This window comes from Cotesia typhae, unplaced genomic scaffold (assembly GCF_013202065.1).
Source record: "Cotesia typhae breed Kobodo isofemale line unplaced genomic scaffold, CoteBio_Ctyphae contig_5, whole genome shotgun sequence".
NCBI lineage: Eukaryota > Metazoa > Arthropoda > Insecta > Hymenoptera > Braconidae > Cotesia > Cotesia typhae.
In genome coordinates, this window is record NW_027423757.1 from 9,953,206 (window position 1) to 9,968,832 (window position 15,627).

Consider the following 15,627-nt stretch of genomic DNA (forward strand, 5'->3'; position numbering starts at 1 on the left):
TTATTAGTTTTATTATTTACTAATTTTATTATTTTAAATTTTCTACAGTCGCGGCGAAAGGCCCCAAAGAAGAAGGGAGATTTAGATGATTTGAAACAGGAGTTGGATATTGATTTTCATAAAATCACAATTGAAGAGCTTTACCAGAGATTTCAGACTCATCCAGAAAATGTAAGATTTTTTTTTTTTTTTTTTAATGATAATTAAAAAAAACAATGGTAGTCTAGACGCGGTGTTACCTTTTTGTGTAATTTTCATGTCAGTGGATAAAGTAGAGTTTATTTTATGTATTTTAATCCGCTGATTAATTTTTATAATTGTTAAAAATTTTAGTGGATTAAAATAATACAAAAAAGTAACAATTTGTTAAAATTATAAAAATATGTGGTAATTATTTACAAGTGGAGTCAGGCATTTTAATTTTCATTTTTTTGAACAAAATTTCTATTTGATTTTATTGATGTATTTTTTATTTGAAAAAATTTATAAATTTTTTAGAAAATTGTGATATTTAACTTTTTTTTCTTTAATTGTTCGTTTTGTTTAATGTATTTTTCGAAAATAAATATATCAATAACATCAAAAAAAGATAAAATTGAAATTTTATCCAAAAACATGAGAGTCAAAATTTTTTTCAACTTTTAAAGGCAAAAAAGCTATCAAAATTTTTTTGTTTTTTATTTTTTACAACATTTTTTATCATAAATGAGCCGTAAAAAATTTTTCACTTGGATATGGCCAAAAATAGGGTGGACCCCACTTGTAATTAATTACTAAACTTATTAAAAATAATAAATTTAACCAAAATTTCAACAACACTCACCACTATTCTAATTCCAGGGACTCAGTCATGCGAAAGCAAAAGAGAATCTCTTGAGGGACGGCCCAAACGCATTGACGCCTCCGAAAACGACTCCAGAATGGGTTAAATTTTGTAAAAATTTGTTCGGTGGATTTGCCCTGCTGTTATGGATTGGAGCGTTCCTCTGTTTTGTCGCGTACGGGATCCAGGCGTCGACGAGCGAGGACCCGAATGACGACAATCTTTACCTTGGTATCGTGCTCGCAGCTGTGGTAATAGTGACGGGTATATTCTCGTACTACCAGGAGAGCAAGTCGAGCAAAATAATGGAGTCGTTCAAAAACATGGTGCCGCAATTCGCGACTGTCCTTCGAGAAGGTGAAAAACTGACCCTGAGGGCAGAGGACCTCGTGCTTGGTGACGTTGTCGAAGTCAAATTCGGTGACCGTATCCCCGCTGACATCAGAGTAATCGAGTCACGAGGCTTCAAGGTAGACAACAGTTCGCTGACTGGTGAGTCGGAGCCGCAATCGAGGTCACCGGAGTTCACCAACGAAAACCCGCTTGAAACAAAGAACCTCGCATTTTTCTCGACGAACGCAGTCGAGGGTACCGCCAAGGGTGTAGTTATTTGCTGCGGAGACAACACCGTGATGGGAAGAATCGCTGGTCTCGCGTCTGGGCTCGACACCGGCGAGACACCAATCGCCAAAGAAATCCACCACTTCATCCACTTGATTACCGGCGTGGCTGTATTCCTGGGTGTAACCTTCTTCGTTATTGCCTTTATCCTGGGATACCACTGGCTTGACGCTGTGATTTTCCTAATTGGTATTATTGTAGCAAACGTACCTGAAGGTCTGCTGGCCACTGTTACCGTATGTCTTACACTGACTGCTAAGAGAATGGCCTCCAAAAATTGTCTAGTAAAGAATCTCGAGGCCGTAGAGACACTTGGATCAACGTCGACTATTTGCTCTGACAAGACCGGAACCTTGACCCAAAACCGAATGACTGTCGCCCACATGTGGTTCGACAATCAGATCATCGAAGCCGACACGACAGAAAACCAATCTGGCGTGCAGTACGATCGTACGAGTCCTGGATTTAAGGCTCTCGCCAAGATCGCCACCCTTTGCAATCGAGCTGAATTTAAACCCGGTCAGGAGGGTGAGCCCATCCTCCAGCGCGAAGTTAACGGTGATGCCTCTGAAGCGGCTTTGCTTAAGTGCATGGAGCTTGCACTCGGGGACGTTATGGGTATCCGTAAAAGAAATAAAAAAGTATGTGAAGTACCCTTTAATTCGACTAACAAATATCAGGTTTCTATTCACGAGTCCGAAGATCCTAATGACCCGCGTTATTTATTAGTAATGAAGGGTGCGCCCGAGCGAATTCTTGACCGTTGTTCCACTATTTTCATTGGTGGCAAAGAAAAAGTACTCGATGAGGAAATGAAAGAGGCATTTAATAACGCGTATCTCGAACTCGGCGGTCTTGGCGAGCGTGTTCTCGGATTCTGCGACTACGTTCTCCCGTCCGACAAATACCCTGTCGGCTTCAAATTTAACTCTGACGATCCCAACTTCCCAACCGAAAACCTACGTTTCGTAGGACTCATGTCCATGATTGATCCCCCACGAGCTGCTGTACCTGACGCCGTCGCCAAGTGTCGATCCGCTGGTATCAAAGTTATCATGGTCACTGGTGACCATCCGATCACTGCCAAAGCCATCGCTAAGTCTGTCGGTATCATTTCTGAAGGTACTCCTATTTTATTTTATTTTATTTTTTTTTTTTTTATATCTTACTCACTTGAATTAATAACAACTGCCCTCGTTATTCTTCTATGTATGCTATTACTACATGCTTTTTTTTTTCTTGTCGCTCCCAATTGATCTCTAGGTAACGAGACTATCGAAGACATTGCTCAGCGCTTGAATATTCCCGTATCGGAAGTTAATCCACGAGAAGCTAAGGCTGCAGTCGTTCACGGTGGTGAGCTCAGAGACCTTGACTCCGATCAGCTGGATGAGATTCTCAGGTATCACACCGAAATTGTGTTCGCTCGTACTTCACCCCAGCAGAAACTTATTATCGTTGAGGGTTGTCAGCGTATGGGAGCTATTGTCGCTGTAACTGGTAAATTAATCTATATTATTAAGAGAATAAGCAAAATTTTGTGGCATAATTAAAAAATGACCTTTTATCTTATAAAATATTGACATTTTTAAAGATATAAGCTCATCCCGATGTTACACTCATCAAGACCTTTCATTTAAGTACCCACATCAATTTTTCATATATATATATATATATATATATATATATATATATATATATATATATATATATATGAAAAATATATGAAAATGCATGTGGGTACTCAAATGAAAGCTCTTGATGAGTGTAACATCGGAATGAGCTTATATCTTTAAAAACGTCAATAGTTAAGAAAGTACAGTGTAATTTAACAAAAGTAATTATTTAATAAAGCAAAATTTTACTTAATAGGCTTGAAAAAATACTTTGAGCACTTGTAAATAATTACTGATTATTAATTCCCAGGTGATGGTGTAAACGACTCGCCGGCTTTGAAGAAAGCTGACATTGGTGTTGCTATGGGTATCTCCGGTTCGGATGTATCAAAACAGGCTGCCGACATGATTCTGCTGGACGACAACTTTGCTTCAATCGTTACTGGAGTCGAGGAGGGTCGTCTTATCTTCGACAACTTGAAGAAGTCTATCGCCTACACCTTGACATCAAACATTCCTGAGATCTCACCCTTCCTTGCATTCATTCTCTGTGATATCCCACTTCCACTTGGAACTGTCACCATTCTCTGCATCGATTTAGGAACTGATATGGTAAGTCATTCAAATTCTTTAACTAGCCTAAGTAAATTTAAAATTATCAAAGACCAAAGGAATCGATTGTTAATCTGCAAACTGTTCATCACATAATAATAATAATTTATTAATATTATACAACCAATGTCTGCTCGGAAGTTAATTATACAAGCAATCGATTCCAGTGTTCTTTACAGTCAATATTTCAGAGACTTCCGAGCCAATGCTATTTATATTGACTCTGGATTATATCAGATACCAGCTATATCATTGGCGTACGAACATGCTGAGTCGGACATTATGAAGAGACGTCCACGTAACCCTCTATTTGATAAACTCGTTAACGACAGGTTTCTTCAATCTATTATTTTATCGCCAGGCAGTAGCTGCTCACTTAATTCCTCGATGCCACATCTACAGCAATGTTCCTGTATTATTTATAATATTATAACGCTAGAAGACTATATTTATTTATTTATCTATTGCGTCACAGGTAGCTACCCCCAATAAACCGTCTGCTGGAAATCCCGTATTGCAATTTATAGAGTGCAGTTAACAGATATCGAATTATTATTTTTCAGTACATAATTATTTATTTAGGATTCATAAAGGACAGTTGGAGCAAATAGCAGCATTCAAGCAGAAAATGAATTATTTTAAAGTCCTGTACTTCTTATCCTCCTATCACCTCCTATCACCACATCCAACACCCATTATTACAATTATTACCCGTAAACTTAAAACTACAATCCCTAATTTTTTATTATTATTTTTTAATCCATCAAAACTCATAAATTTCATAATTTATCGAATTATTATTTATTATTATGTTGTCATTGAGTGAACTATGTGTAAATTTATTTTATTTATTTTGTTTTTTTTTTTCTCTCTTTATTATATTGTTCACAAATTCTCATTAAGCTTATTGATAATGTGACGTCAGGTGCCCGCCATTTCGTTAGCCTACGAGCAGGCAGAGAGCGATATTATGAAGCGACAACCACGAAACCCCTTCACTGACAAGCTAGTTAATGAAAGGTAACACATCAACAACATCTCCAATCTTCAAACAGATATACATAACACCCGAGTTTAAGCATTTATTAAACTGTTATTACCGCAAAGTATTAATTATATTTTCCACTTTATTTATTTCTTCAATATTTTAAATCCCCTATTATCATTTTTAATTTTTTTAAGTTGTTTTATTATTATTTAAATTTAAATAATAATCTCTCAATTATTTTGAGATTATATTTTATCCTATTTTATTATTTTACAATATATAATTTTTTTTTTTAATAAAATTTAATACTTGGCGATTAATAACAAATTAATGCAACTCGAAAGAATTTTAAATTGTAAAATCTTCTTATTAACTGGATTGGGCACTTTACAACTTAAAAAAAAAAATATTTTCATTTCTTTCTACTTATACTGACTTTTTGGCTCTGGGTTTTTGGTTGTATTTTAAATAATTGTCTTTCATCATCATCATCTTCATTAATAATTACTTTGGACATTAAACACGTTGGAATTTATTAATTCAGGGGTTTTACTAAAAAAAAAAAAAATATTCTGGTATCACAAGATTTTGATTTTTCTTATTAATCATAACATACAACATTCATATACTTATATTTGTTGTTGCATAATTATATTGATAAGAATTTCAAGTGTAAAGTTGCAGAGCGATAACTCTTGGCTATTAAAAAATATTTATTATTGATTTCTTCTTCTTTTTCTTCCACCTAATTTTATTTATATTTGTCACTTCATGTGTGTCATGTTCTCAATTAAAAACCAACTTCTATTTTATTTACTTCTCGCAACTTTTGAGTTTTAATCAGCTCTCAATTTCGATTAATAATTATCAATTTAAAAAAAAAAAAATAATTTAATTTACAGTAATAAATTTAAAAGCCGCGTATTAGATAAAAAAAAAAAAATTGTCGAAATTGAAAACTGTGATAAATATTTTTCTAATCATCATCTAAAAGTCATGTCATTAGATAAAGGGGGCTCAAATGCAAAAGGTAAGCCTCCAAATTATTAAAAAATTATTTTAAAGCACACGTCTTTATAAAATTCTTCTCTTAAAAAAATTTTTAATATTAAATTCATCCAAGAATTTTTTTTTTTTTCCTGAGTCATCGATAACAAGCTCAATCAAGTAAATATTTAATTTTTAAAAAAAGTACATAATTATCTTGAAAAAAAATTAATTAATTCACTAATAGAAAAAAGGGATATGTCACTGCGTCTTTAGCATGTTCATTCATCAGCATTCTATCAGCATCTTTTAACTGTACCTCATGTTTTTAAAAACCTTCAACGAACTTCAACAACTAAACATACTGGTATAATTATTTAAAATCAATCCTTTATTTTAAATCATTATATAACTATCACTATATTATATCAATATATATTTTTTATTCCTACTCAATTCCTGCCTGCCTATAATTTTAAAATATAAGCCTCCAGCGAATTTTGTTTTTGTTGCTAATTGCCTTGCTATTTATAAAATAATCTCTAAAATAATTTATTTATCTGCGTATTAATTTTAAAAACAACTGTTCTTATTGTAACTCGTGAAATTGTTGATTTAGTGTATTAATTTTTCAGTACAGTTGATTCAAATTTATTAGAAATTTTAAATATTATAATTATCAACAATTTCATAAAATAGAATTTATATGATTCTAGTAGTTAATGAGTATAATGTTGTTGTTAGTTAGAAATTAATAGATCTAGGATTTCTGTATACTCTTTAAATTACTATTATTTTTTATAATTATAATAGTAAAATGTTTAATAATATTAATTTTTATAAATGTTTATCTAAAAAAAAATTTTTTTTTAGATATACCAGTTTTTAAAATTGTGCAATACACCAACAATAACAACAGAAATATTATATTTTAAAAACACATAATTTAAAAATTTCATAAAAAATAACTATCGCAGCTGCTGTGCTACTTTAATTAATTAATAATTAATTTTATTCTGTAACGTTTATATATTTTATCTGCGATTGCAATTATTATTTTTTATTATTACTATTATTATTTTTATTTATATTCACTACTAGGCACCTTTAACATTTAATCAACGAGGACATGTGGATTGATAACTTATTTTATCTGCTGGCGATAACAAAAAATTACTTTCTTAAAATTTCTTTTGTTATTAATATTTATAATACTAACATCTACAAAGCCGCCTTATATATCACCTGTCTTACTTTTTTTTAATTATGTGGCCTATATATATATATATATATATATATATATATATATATATATATATATATATATATATATATATATATATATATATATATACTAATAAAACTAGGAAGGATCCAGGAAACTTCACTGGGCGGATAACTTCTAATGGATTGCCACGAACATTCTGTCCTAACAAAATTAATTAGAATGTTTTTTTTAAATAATTTTTTATCAAGGAGGACAGTCTTTTCAATTATCAACAAACGCTTGCGAATGGCATCGATAATTTCTTTTCTTTTATTTATCTCTAATATTCTCTAAAAACACCATACTCGAATCATATTAAATCACACAAAAAAGAAGAAATAAAAATTACAATAATTTTTAAAGAAGAAATATAAAAAAAAAATGATTCGAGAATGGTTGTGCTTGTAAATTAAAAAGCTTAAATATAATCCTAATTTTTTAAAAAATCGAGGGGTTTATTTAAAATAATATAATCGTTAGGAAATCCCATGTACAGGTTTCCTGGCTGAAGATGCTGCTAATTATTTAATTTCATTTTATTTAAATATCTATCTTATTTTTATTATTGTATATTTTTATTATTTTAAATATTATTAATTAGAAACACTGTATAACCTTAAGGTCTTTTACAGTATTCCTAATCCTTTTCCTTCAGTGGTAGCACTATTTACCGAACAATATCCATTTCTTCTCCAAGAACTTGTTCGACAGGATTAATTATGGCTATTTAACGATTGTGTGCTATCACTGAAGGTCCTGTTATTATATTTATTATTATTAAATTATTAAATTAAACTTTAACTGAATAATAAACAGAATAGCATTCGGAATATTAATTAATGGATGATAATGTACACTTAAGAACTTTCTATCACACACTTGCTTATTAATGGGGTGGATGGCAGGTGCCGGCCATCTCGTTAGCGTACGAGGCACCGGAGTCGGACATTATGAAACGCCAGCCACGCGACCCTTACAGAGACAATTTAGTCAACCGAAGGTGGGTGTCTTTGTTAACCCACCCGAAAGGCATATTAGAAGCCGATAATGTTTTTTTTTTTTTCTTATTCATGAAATTGCTAATATATTTTACATGAACAAAATAGTCAATTCAAGTCTAAATCATTCAGCATGAACTTTTAGATTCAATTTCAAATTCAACATGTCATATTTCATTTCATTTTTCATCTTAAACTCTGTGACAAACATTTTTTTTAAAATTAAATTATATTCTGCTCCGATTGATTGTTAAAAAAAATACTAAAAAATCCTCATGGGTTTGATCAATCGGTGCATAGTGTAGTGAAGAAATATCTAGCAATTTTAAAACACTTAAAACTGTGTGTACACATACAAATCGCTTATTCAAAACTAGATTTTTTTTTTTACCGATTTATAATACTTGACATTCAATATCACCACATTTAGTCATCAATAATTACACACTGTCATTTTTTATTAGATAATTAGTTAGATGATACAGCACGGCACATTTGCCATCTAGGGTGTTAGTGTCAGGAATGCTGAATGGCCTTTACTTTAGTCTTTTTAGATGATCACAGCTAAAGATGCATTATTATTTTTATTATTAAATTTTTTTTATTATTATTTTATTTAAAATCAATTTTAAAAATAATAATTTAAAAAATTAGCAATCACATTAGCGGTCTCAGACTGGATGGAGTTTTAAGTGTTTTTTAAGTGTGTCAAGCGCTGAAAAGAAGGAAAAATCCAAATATGTAACTCATGTTATATTAATTACTATTTATTATTTAATTTAAAATAAAAATACTTTCCTTTCACTTTATTATTATTATTTTCTAAATTCTGCCACTCTATTTTATTTACAAAGCACTGGTTTAAACTCACTGTGTTTCAAATGAGAGTAAATAATGAAATACTGTGCGTAGATATGTGACTAGAGCTTCACGGATACATCAATAGAATCCGTGAGGTGGGCTTTTAAATTTAATGCTTGTATTCATTAGCTCTGCTATCATCTTCCATTAGGTGTATTGTTGCATGCGCTTACTAAATCATGCTTTTACCACAAATCCATTAAAACTATGGCCTTTTGCTTTAAACGAGTGGTAAGTAATAGCATGCCACCTTACTGAAGCAACTCTCTGCTAAAGTAACAAGTATGCGACTGAAATAATAAGTCTACTCGAGTTAAAGCTCACCTGCAACTAAACACCACGGTTTTATAAAATTAGAGTATTGAGTAATCCCAACGATAAATAGGCTAGAGGATTAACCTTTAGCGTCGTTGGAATCGCTAGATGCTACTGTAATAAATAATTTTTTTTAGTTATTTTTTTAAATACTAATTCATGTAAACTAAGAAGTGCTTTTATCATCCAGGCTTATCTCAATGGCGTACGGACAAATTGGTATGATCCAAGCAGCTGCTGGATTCTTCGTGTACTTCGTGATCATGGCTGAGAACGGTTTCCTTCCACGGGATCTCTTCGGTATTAGAAAGATGTGGGATTCTAAAGCCATCAATGATTTGAAGGACAGTTATGGCCAGGAATGGGTAAATATTTTCTAAAAATTATTTTTTTTTTATTTATTTATTTGGAAATATCAAATTAATTAATTGTTTTTTTTTATTGCAGACCTACAAAGATCGTAAAGCACTGGAATTTACCTGCCACACCGCTTTCTTCGTGTCTATTGTTATTGTACAGTGGGCTGATTTGATCGTTTGTAAGACACGTAGAAATTCAATTCTTCATCAAGGAATGAGAAACTGGGCCTTGAACTTCGGAATTGTCTTCGAGACAGCTCTCGCAGCTTTCCTAAGTTACACACCTGGAATGGACAAAGGTCTCCGCATGTACCCACTCAAGTAAGTATCCTTTGAAAATAAAAAAATTTGAAATTTAATAATAATTGAGTTAGCCGACATTTTTTTTTTTATTGAAAAAATTATTATAAAATTTTAATGTGTAAAAAAAAATTAAAAAACTATAATTGCAATTTTTTAAAAATATTTTTTAATTCTAATTTGATAAGAGAAAAAAAAATTAAAAATGTCGGCTAACTTTAGTGTTATAATATTTTAACAATTTTATTGGAATTTTAATATTAATTATAAAAATGAAAATTATTAGATTCGTGTGGTGGTTACCAGCAATTCCATTCATGTTGGCCATCTTCATCTACGATGAAACGAGACGATTCTACCTCCGCCGAAACCCAGGTGGATGGTTGGAGCAAGAAACTTACTATTAAACGGTCATGTACAGCGAGACGCATACCCACGCGGAAACACGTAATAATAATAAAAAAAGGAAAAGTAATAATAATAAAGGAAATAACGGAAGATCTAAAATCACTCTCATACATACAACACATGTTATTATAACACGGGGCGTGCTACTATATCGATCCGTACTGTCGCGATGGAGGCTGGAGATGTGCTTCGTTTGCTAAATCACATGGCTCTAGGATCACTCGCAACTCTAACGAGACCGGATAAGTGGTACGAACAGTATGATTATAAAAACACCATCAACATCATCAACATCAACATCTTCATTAAAAACAGCTATAACTATAATTACAACATCAACAACAACAACAACAACAACAACAACAACAACAACAACAACAACATATTAAACACTTGGAAGAATCCAACGAGCCGAGTATGGACGGTTCGTCGAATTCGTCTACCCGGCACGCTCCGACGACTAGTTACTTACACGTGATAGGAATCTCTAGTAGCCGTATTTAAATCAGAGGATGTGCGCCGTCGAGATCTTGAGATTGTTCACAGTTGAGCCATAGAAAAATATTTAAAATAAACAAATCTATTGAATATAACAATAATAATAATAAATAATAACAAAGCACTGGTGGATTTAATTACACAATAATAACTACAGAACGTGGAAATGAGTCACTGCCCTTAATTCGAAATTGTCGAATGAGTTCCGACATTGAGTAATCATAAATCTTTATTATTAATGGGCAATGCCGGGGATTAAGTTAATGAAGCGTGCATCCAGCCGGAAAGATACTGATATAAACGACCAATAGATATATCTATATAAATATATGTATATGTAAAAAAAACATAGTGTGAGTATATATGATGAGCTTTCACGTGATCAAGAAACAAAGTCGGGTTTGACGGGCCTAAAAGTTATTTAAAAAAAAAAAAAAAAAAAAAAAATGTAGATCGTAGAATGAGTTTAAAATGAAATTTAAAGAATTAATTGAACAATAATGGATAAGCGGGGTAAGCTGACCGTGATATATGTTATAATTTAAAAAAATAAAAATATATAATTGAAACATGCATCGAAACTGACAGTGTTGTTAACTTATGGTGACATTAATCGTCAGTCTCGTAAGCATGCTTCGATTTAATTTACTTATTCAAAATTCAATCAAGTATACAACGTTAAATTTGATCAATATGAGAAAAAAAATATTAATTTAAAAAAAAAATAATAAATAATATATTTATTATTATTATTATTATTACTATTATTAAAAATAAAATGCGGTCTCCGCAAATGAAGAGATATATAATTATTATTAATTATTAATTATTGATTATTATTATTATTATTATTATTATTATTATTATTATTATTATTATTATTATTAATTATTAATTATTATATCTAGATGTCTTGTGATATCAGGGGAATCTATAGACCTGTTAATTAGCGATTTATTATTTTCAAAAATCATAAATAAATAACAATAATAATGTACCTTACAATTGGCATGCTTTAATATTTAAAAATAAAATGTAAAAGAAAAATTACACAAGGATGAATAGACAATTAAAATGATATAATTGCTAAAGTGAAAGATAATAATTATTAAAAGTTTGCAGGATATTTATAAATGTCAAATTCTCTTTATATTAAGCTCTATTGATTAATTAATTATTTATGAGTATGAAATAAATAAATAAAAAATATAAAAATTATAACAAACAGTACCTAGATCGGCACGCCCTATAGAAAATTGATTTTTAAAAATAATTTTAAAAGAAAGAGGATCCAGATTTATGATATTGGGCGTCGTCAGATAAAAAGTATACATATAACACCACAATTCAGATCGCGTCACGTTATTATTCAATAAAACTTAAGTGAAAATGGTATCAAAAGATCACTTTTGTTGAAGAACGAAGAGATAAAAGAGGGTCGTCAAAAAACAAACTAAACAGCGATTTTAAAAATAATTAAAAAGAAAAACCACAATAGCATTAAAAAAAAAAAAAACGAATCCATCGATGCGCGTGCTCGTAGATAAGCCATCAGTATAATTAGAAATTGTAATAAAATAAATAATAAAAATAATAATGACAACAACCATTCACTTATAAGTTTATGAAGTAGTAAAGTGAGATAAGGATAGTTTCTTCATCAGTTTGGGCTTCACAATACCCATGAGAAACGGCAAACAGAGTTTTCAGTGTGAGCTAGAGTTAGGACACGGCAAAGGTGAATTATTTAAAAATTTAATAAAAACAATAAATAGTACACGCGAAGACGTAGATGTAGGATATTACAGTAACAAAAAGTAAAGGGAAAATATTAATTAAAAAAAAAAAATTAAAAAAATGAAAAAAAAAACATTACAAATTTATTAAAATTAAAAACTAGCAGGTGAATGGAAGTAATGCATTCTCATGTAGGTTACAAAAAATAATGAAATAATAACCAAGTAAATATATAAATATATAAATAAATATAAAGCATTATTAATTCTTCTAGGTTTATTTTTGTTTTGATAGTTATATAAAATGCAAAGCGAGAAAGCTCGCTTTTAAAATAAATTATTACCCCGGTACGCCGAACGCCCTGTTATCAGCCGACGGCATGTCTTATCAAAAGAAAAATAAAAAACTATATAAATGTATAAATAATAAAGTTAATGAAATAAAAGATGTTAATTGCGAGCCCTTTACACAAAGTGACTTAAATACCTGCTACGCGCGACCCTCTCGCTCAAATAATAAAAAAAAAAAAAATATAAAGTTTGAGGTTTTTAAAATAAAATAAAGTTTATTAAAAAAAGATACCTATTTATCATCAATATGAATAATAACGATAGTGATTATTTTATTTGACGCGACTGCTGCTGTATTATGAGAGTTTAAATTAAACGGTGAGAAGCGCTCCGGCAGTTCGGTCCCGAATAAATGCCCAAAGTGTTCATAATTGAGAGCCATAAGTACACTATCATTATTCAAACAATCATATGTATACTTTATGTTATTACACACACATTAACACACTTACACACAATCATTGTATTATTTAAATATGTATTGACAAAATCATTATACATTAAGAGCACAATCAACACTGATAAATTCCGTAATGTATTTAGAGTTACAAAGGAGTATTGAACGCGTTTTAATAATTACTCTCGTTCAAATGGCTTTCGGTGGCTGTTTTTTTTTTTTTTATTTCTTCTTTTTTTCGCTTACCGCTCAACAATTAAAAAAACAAAACTTTAATTAAAATGAAACGTTAATTAGCGCTAGGAATGACGCAGACTTTTCGACATCTCCATATATTATTGTCGTTAAAAATTTGTCTTGAGGGCTGCGTGAATTTCCCGCCGCGTAATTACGGGCTGTAATTATTTTTTTTTTTTTTTTTTTGTATTGATTAATTATTCCTGTGGAATGTTTGAGAGAAGAAAAAAAACGGTGGCCAGAAAGTTAGACCGTGGTTTAATTTAATTAACGGGGATGAGATTATTGAAGAATTGTTCTTGTTGATGCGTGGGGTATGTTAGTAATTCAACAATTAAAAAATCATACGTGCTGTTATAACGCGAATTGATAATTAATAATTGTAATATTATTTATTATTTATTATTGATTATACGGCACGGGTGAAAAGAAGACTCACTGTACGATTTATTAATCGATAAATAATCGTGAGAATGTGATTAATAAATTTAACGATTTAATAAAATAAAATAAATTGATGAATAATAAATATTAATGATGTTGAAACGGTGGTCAACAGGGTGTTCCGTGCCGGGGGGACATAGAAGTCCATTGAAAAATTGATTAAAAAAATTAAAAAAAAAAAAAAAAAAAAATAAAATGCTTTGCCGTCGTGCGCCGCCTCACTTTAGGTTAATAATTTAAATATTAACGATAATATAATAAATAATTATTATAATACAATATATGTTATTACAATAAGATATTACTAGATGTAATTATTATATATGAATTAGTCTAGATCGTGTTGTTGAAGAAAAAGTATGTATAAGATAACTAAAAAAAATTACAAAAAGAAATGGAATGAGCAAGATATAAAATAGAACAAAAAAAAATAATTATTATTATAATAATGAAGTATAAACAAATTCACAATATAAAGGAATAAGATTCGGTCTAAGACCAATAATCCGAAGCGGAATGAGTGGATACGAATCACTGTTCATTTTTAGAATTTATAAAAATTTTATAATATTATTTATCATTGATATTTTGTCATTTTAATTCGTCTTGTATTCTAAATTTGTCTCTTTTAGTATTTATAAAAACAAAAACAAATTTTTTTAACGCTGTTTTACAGCTTTTATTTATTTTTTTTTTTTTTTTTTTTTTTTTTTGTTTTTTTATTATGTCACTATTGTGAGAACATACTAAGAGTGTGAGCGAATAATAATTATGTATAATTGTGAATTTGCACGAATCCAGTGTGCTTGTGAATAATCTTTTGTTAAATTTTAAATATGTTCTTATTTTTGTTTTATTTTTTTTTTTTATAAATATATAAATATATATAATTGCATAATTGAAGGGATGAGAAGAAAAGTATAAATGAGTAAATTTAAAATTTAATGTCAGTTGTATATTTTTTGTTTTTGAAAAAAAAAAAAAAAAAAAAAAATTATACTCTTTGAAAAAGCCATATAAAAACGTTGTTTAAAATCACTTATACTCTTTTCTTTCCCGAAATCCCTTTAATTATCAATAAAAGAGATTTTAAAAAGAAAATGATAAACAAGTATTAATTAATTAATTATTTTCTTCCGTTATAATTAGTATTATAATTTTGAAGATAATAAAATACAATAATATTAAATAGTAAATATAAATGTTTTAATGGATATGTCATTTGCATCAACTCAGTCCGCTAAGTGATTAAATTATTGAATGATTAATATGATAAAAAAAGAAAAAAATTGAAAAAAAAAAAAAATGAATAATAAATAAATTGAATAATGTTTTATTAATAATGTAAATATTTTAAATAAATAGACGACGGACATAAAAATTATGCGTGATTGGGGACCCAGTGAGTCGGTTCTTGATCCAATCGATAAATCGACTCTTGTATTATTATTACGATGGGTCCTTTGCTCTTTTTGCATTTTTTGTTTTGCTTTACACGTGTATGTACATCATTATACTTACACATTACACATAATATGACAATGAACGTTAACGTTAGCATTAAAAAAAGCCAACATCACCTAACGAGCTTTATTAATTGGCCAATAAAATGCCCAACAATCACTCGGCGTGCCCACTATTAATTATTTAATTATTATTAACGTTTAACACTAATCAAAAATAAGTTATAATTACAACAAGTATATATGTATTACCGAAATTAATAACGTGAGATAGAGAAATAAAACTCGTACACATGCATATACAAAAAAGAAATACACGCGATGATATTGAAATAAAATAAAAATA

At 29.8% G+C, this 15,627-nt stretch overlaps 1 protein-coding gene across 6 annotated transcripts in view; it reads left to right on the forward strand.

The window, feature by feature from the left end:
- Positions 1–15,392, forward strand: part of Atpalpha (sodium/potassium-transporting ATPase subunit alpha) — a 36,562-nt gene extending 21,170 nt beyond the window's left edge. For 5 of the 6 annotated variants that reach the window (XM_074249346.1, XM_074249349.1, XM_074249348.1 and 2 more), the window contains 8 exons: positions 49–171; positions 841–2,566; positions 2,708–2,944; positions 3,371–3,672; positions 4,598–4,692; positions 9,279–9,453; positions 9,536–9,768; positions 10,034–15,392. In XM_074249346.1, the coding sequence (XP_074105447.1) occupies positions 49–171; positions 841–2,566; positions 2,708–2,944; positions 3,371–3,672; positions 4,598–4,692; positions 9,279–9,453; positions 9,536–9,768; positions 10,034–10,154 (3,012 nt within the window). In that variant the 3' untranslated portion in view covers positions 10,155–15,392. Of the gene's footprint in view, positions 1–48; positions 172–840; positions 2,567–2,707; positions 2,945–3,370; positions 3,673–4,597; positions 4,693–7,819; positions 7,915–9,278; positions 9,454–9,535; positions 9,769–10,033 lie in introns of all 6 variants that reach the window. The other variant, XM_074249347.1, reaches the window with a different exon arrangement.
- Positions 15,393–15,627: the final 235 nt, after the last annotated feature.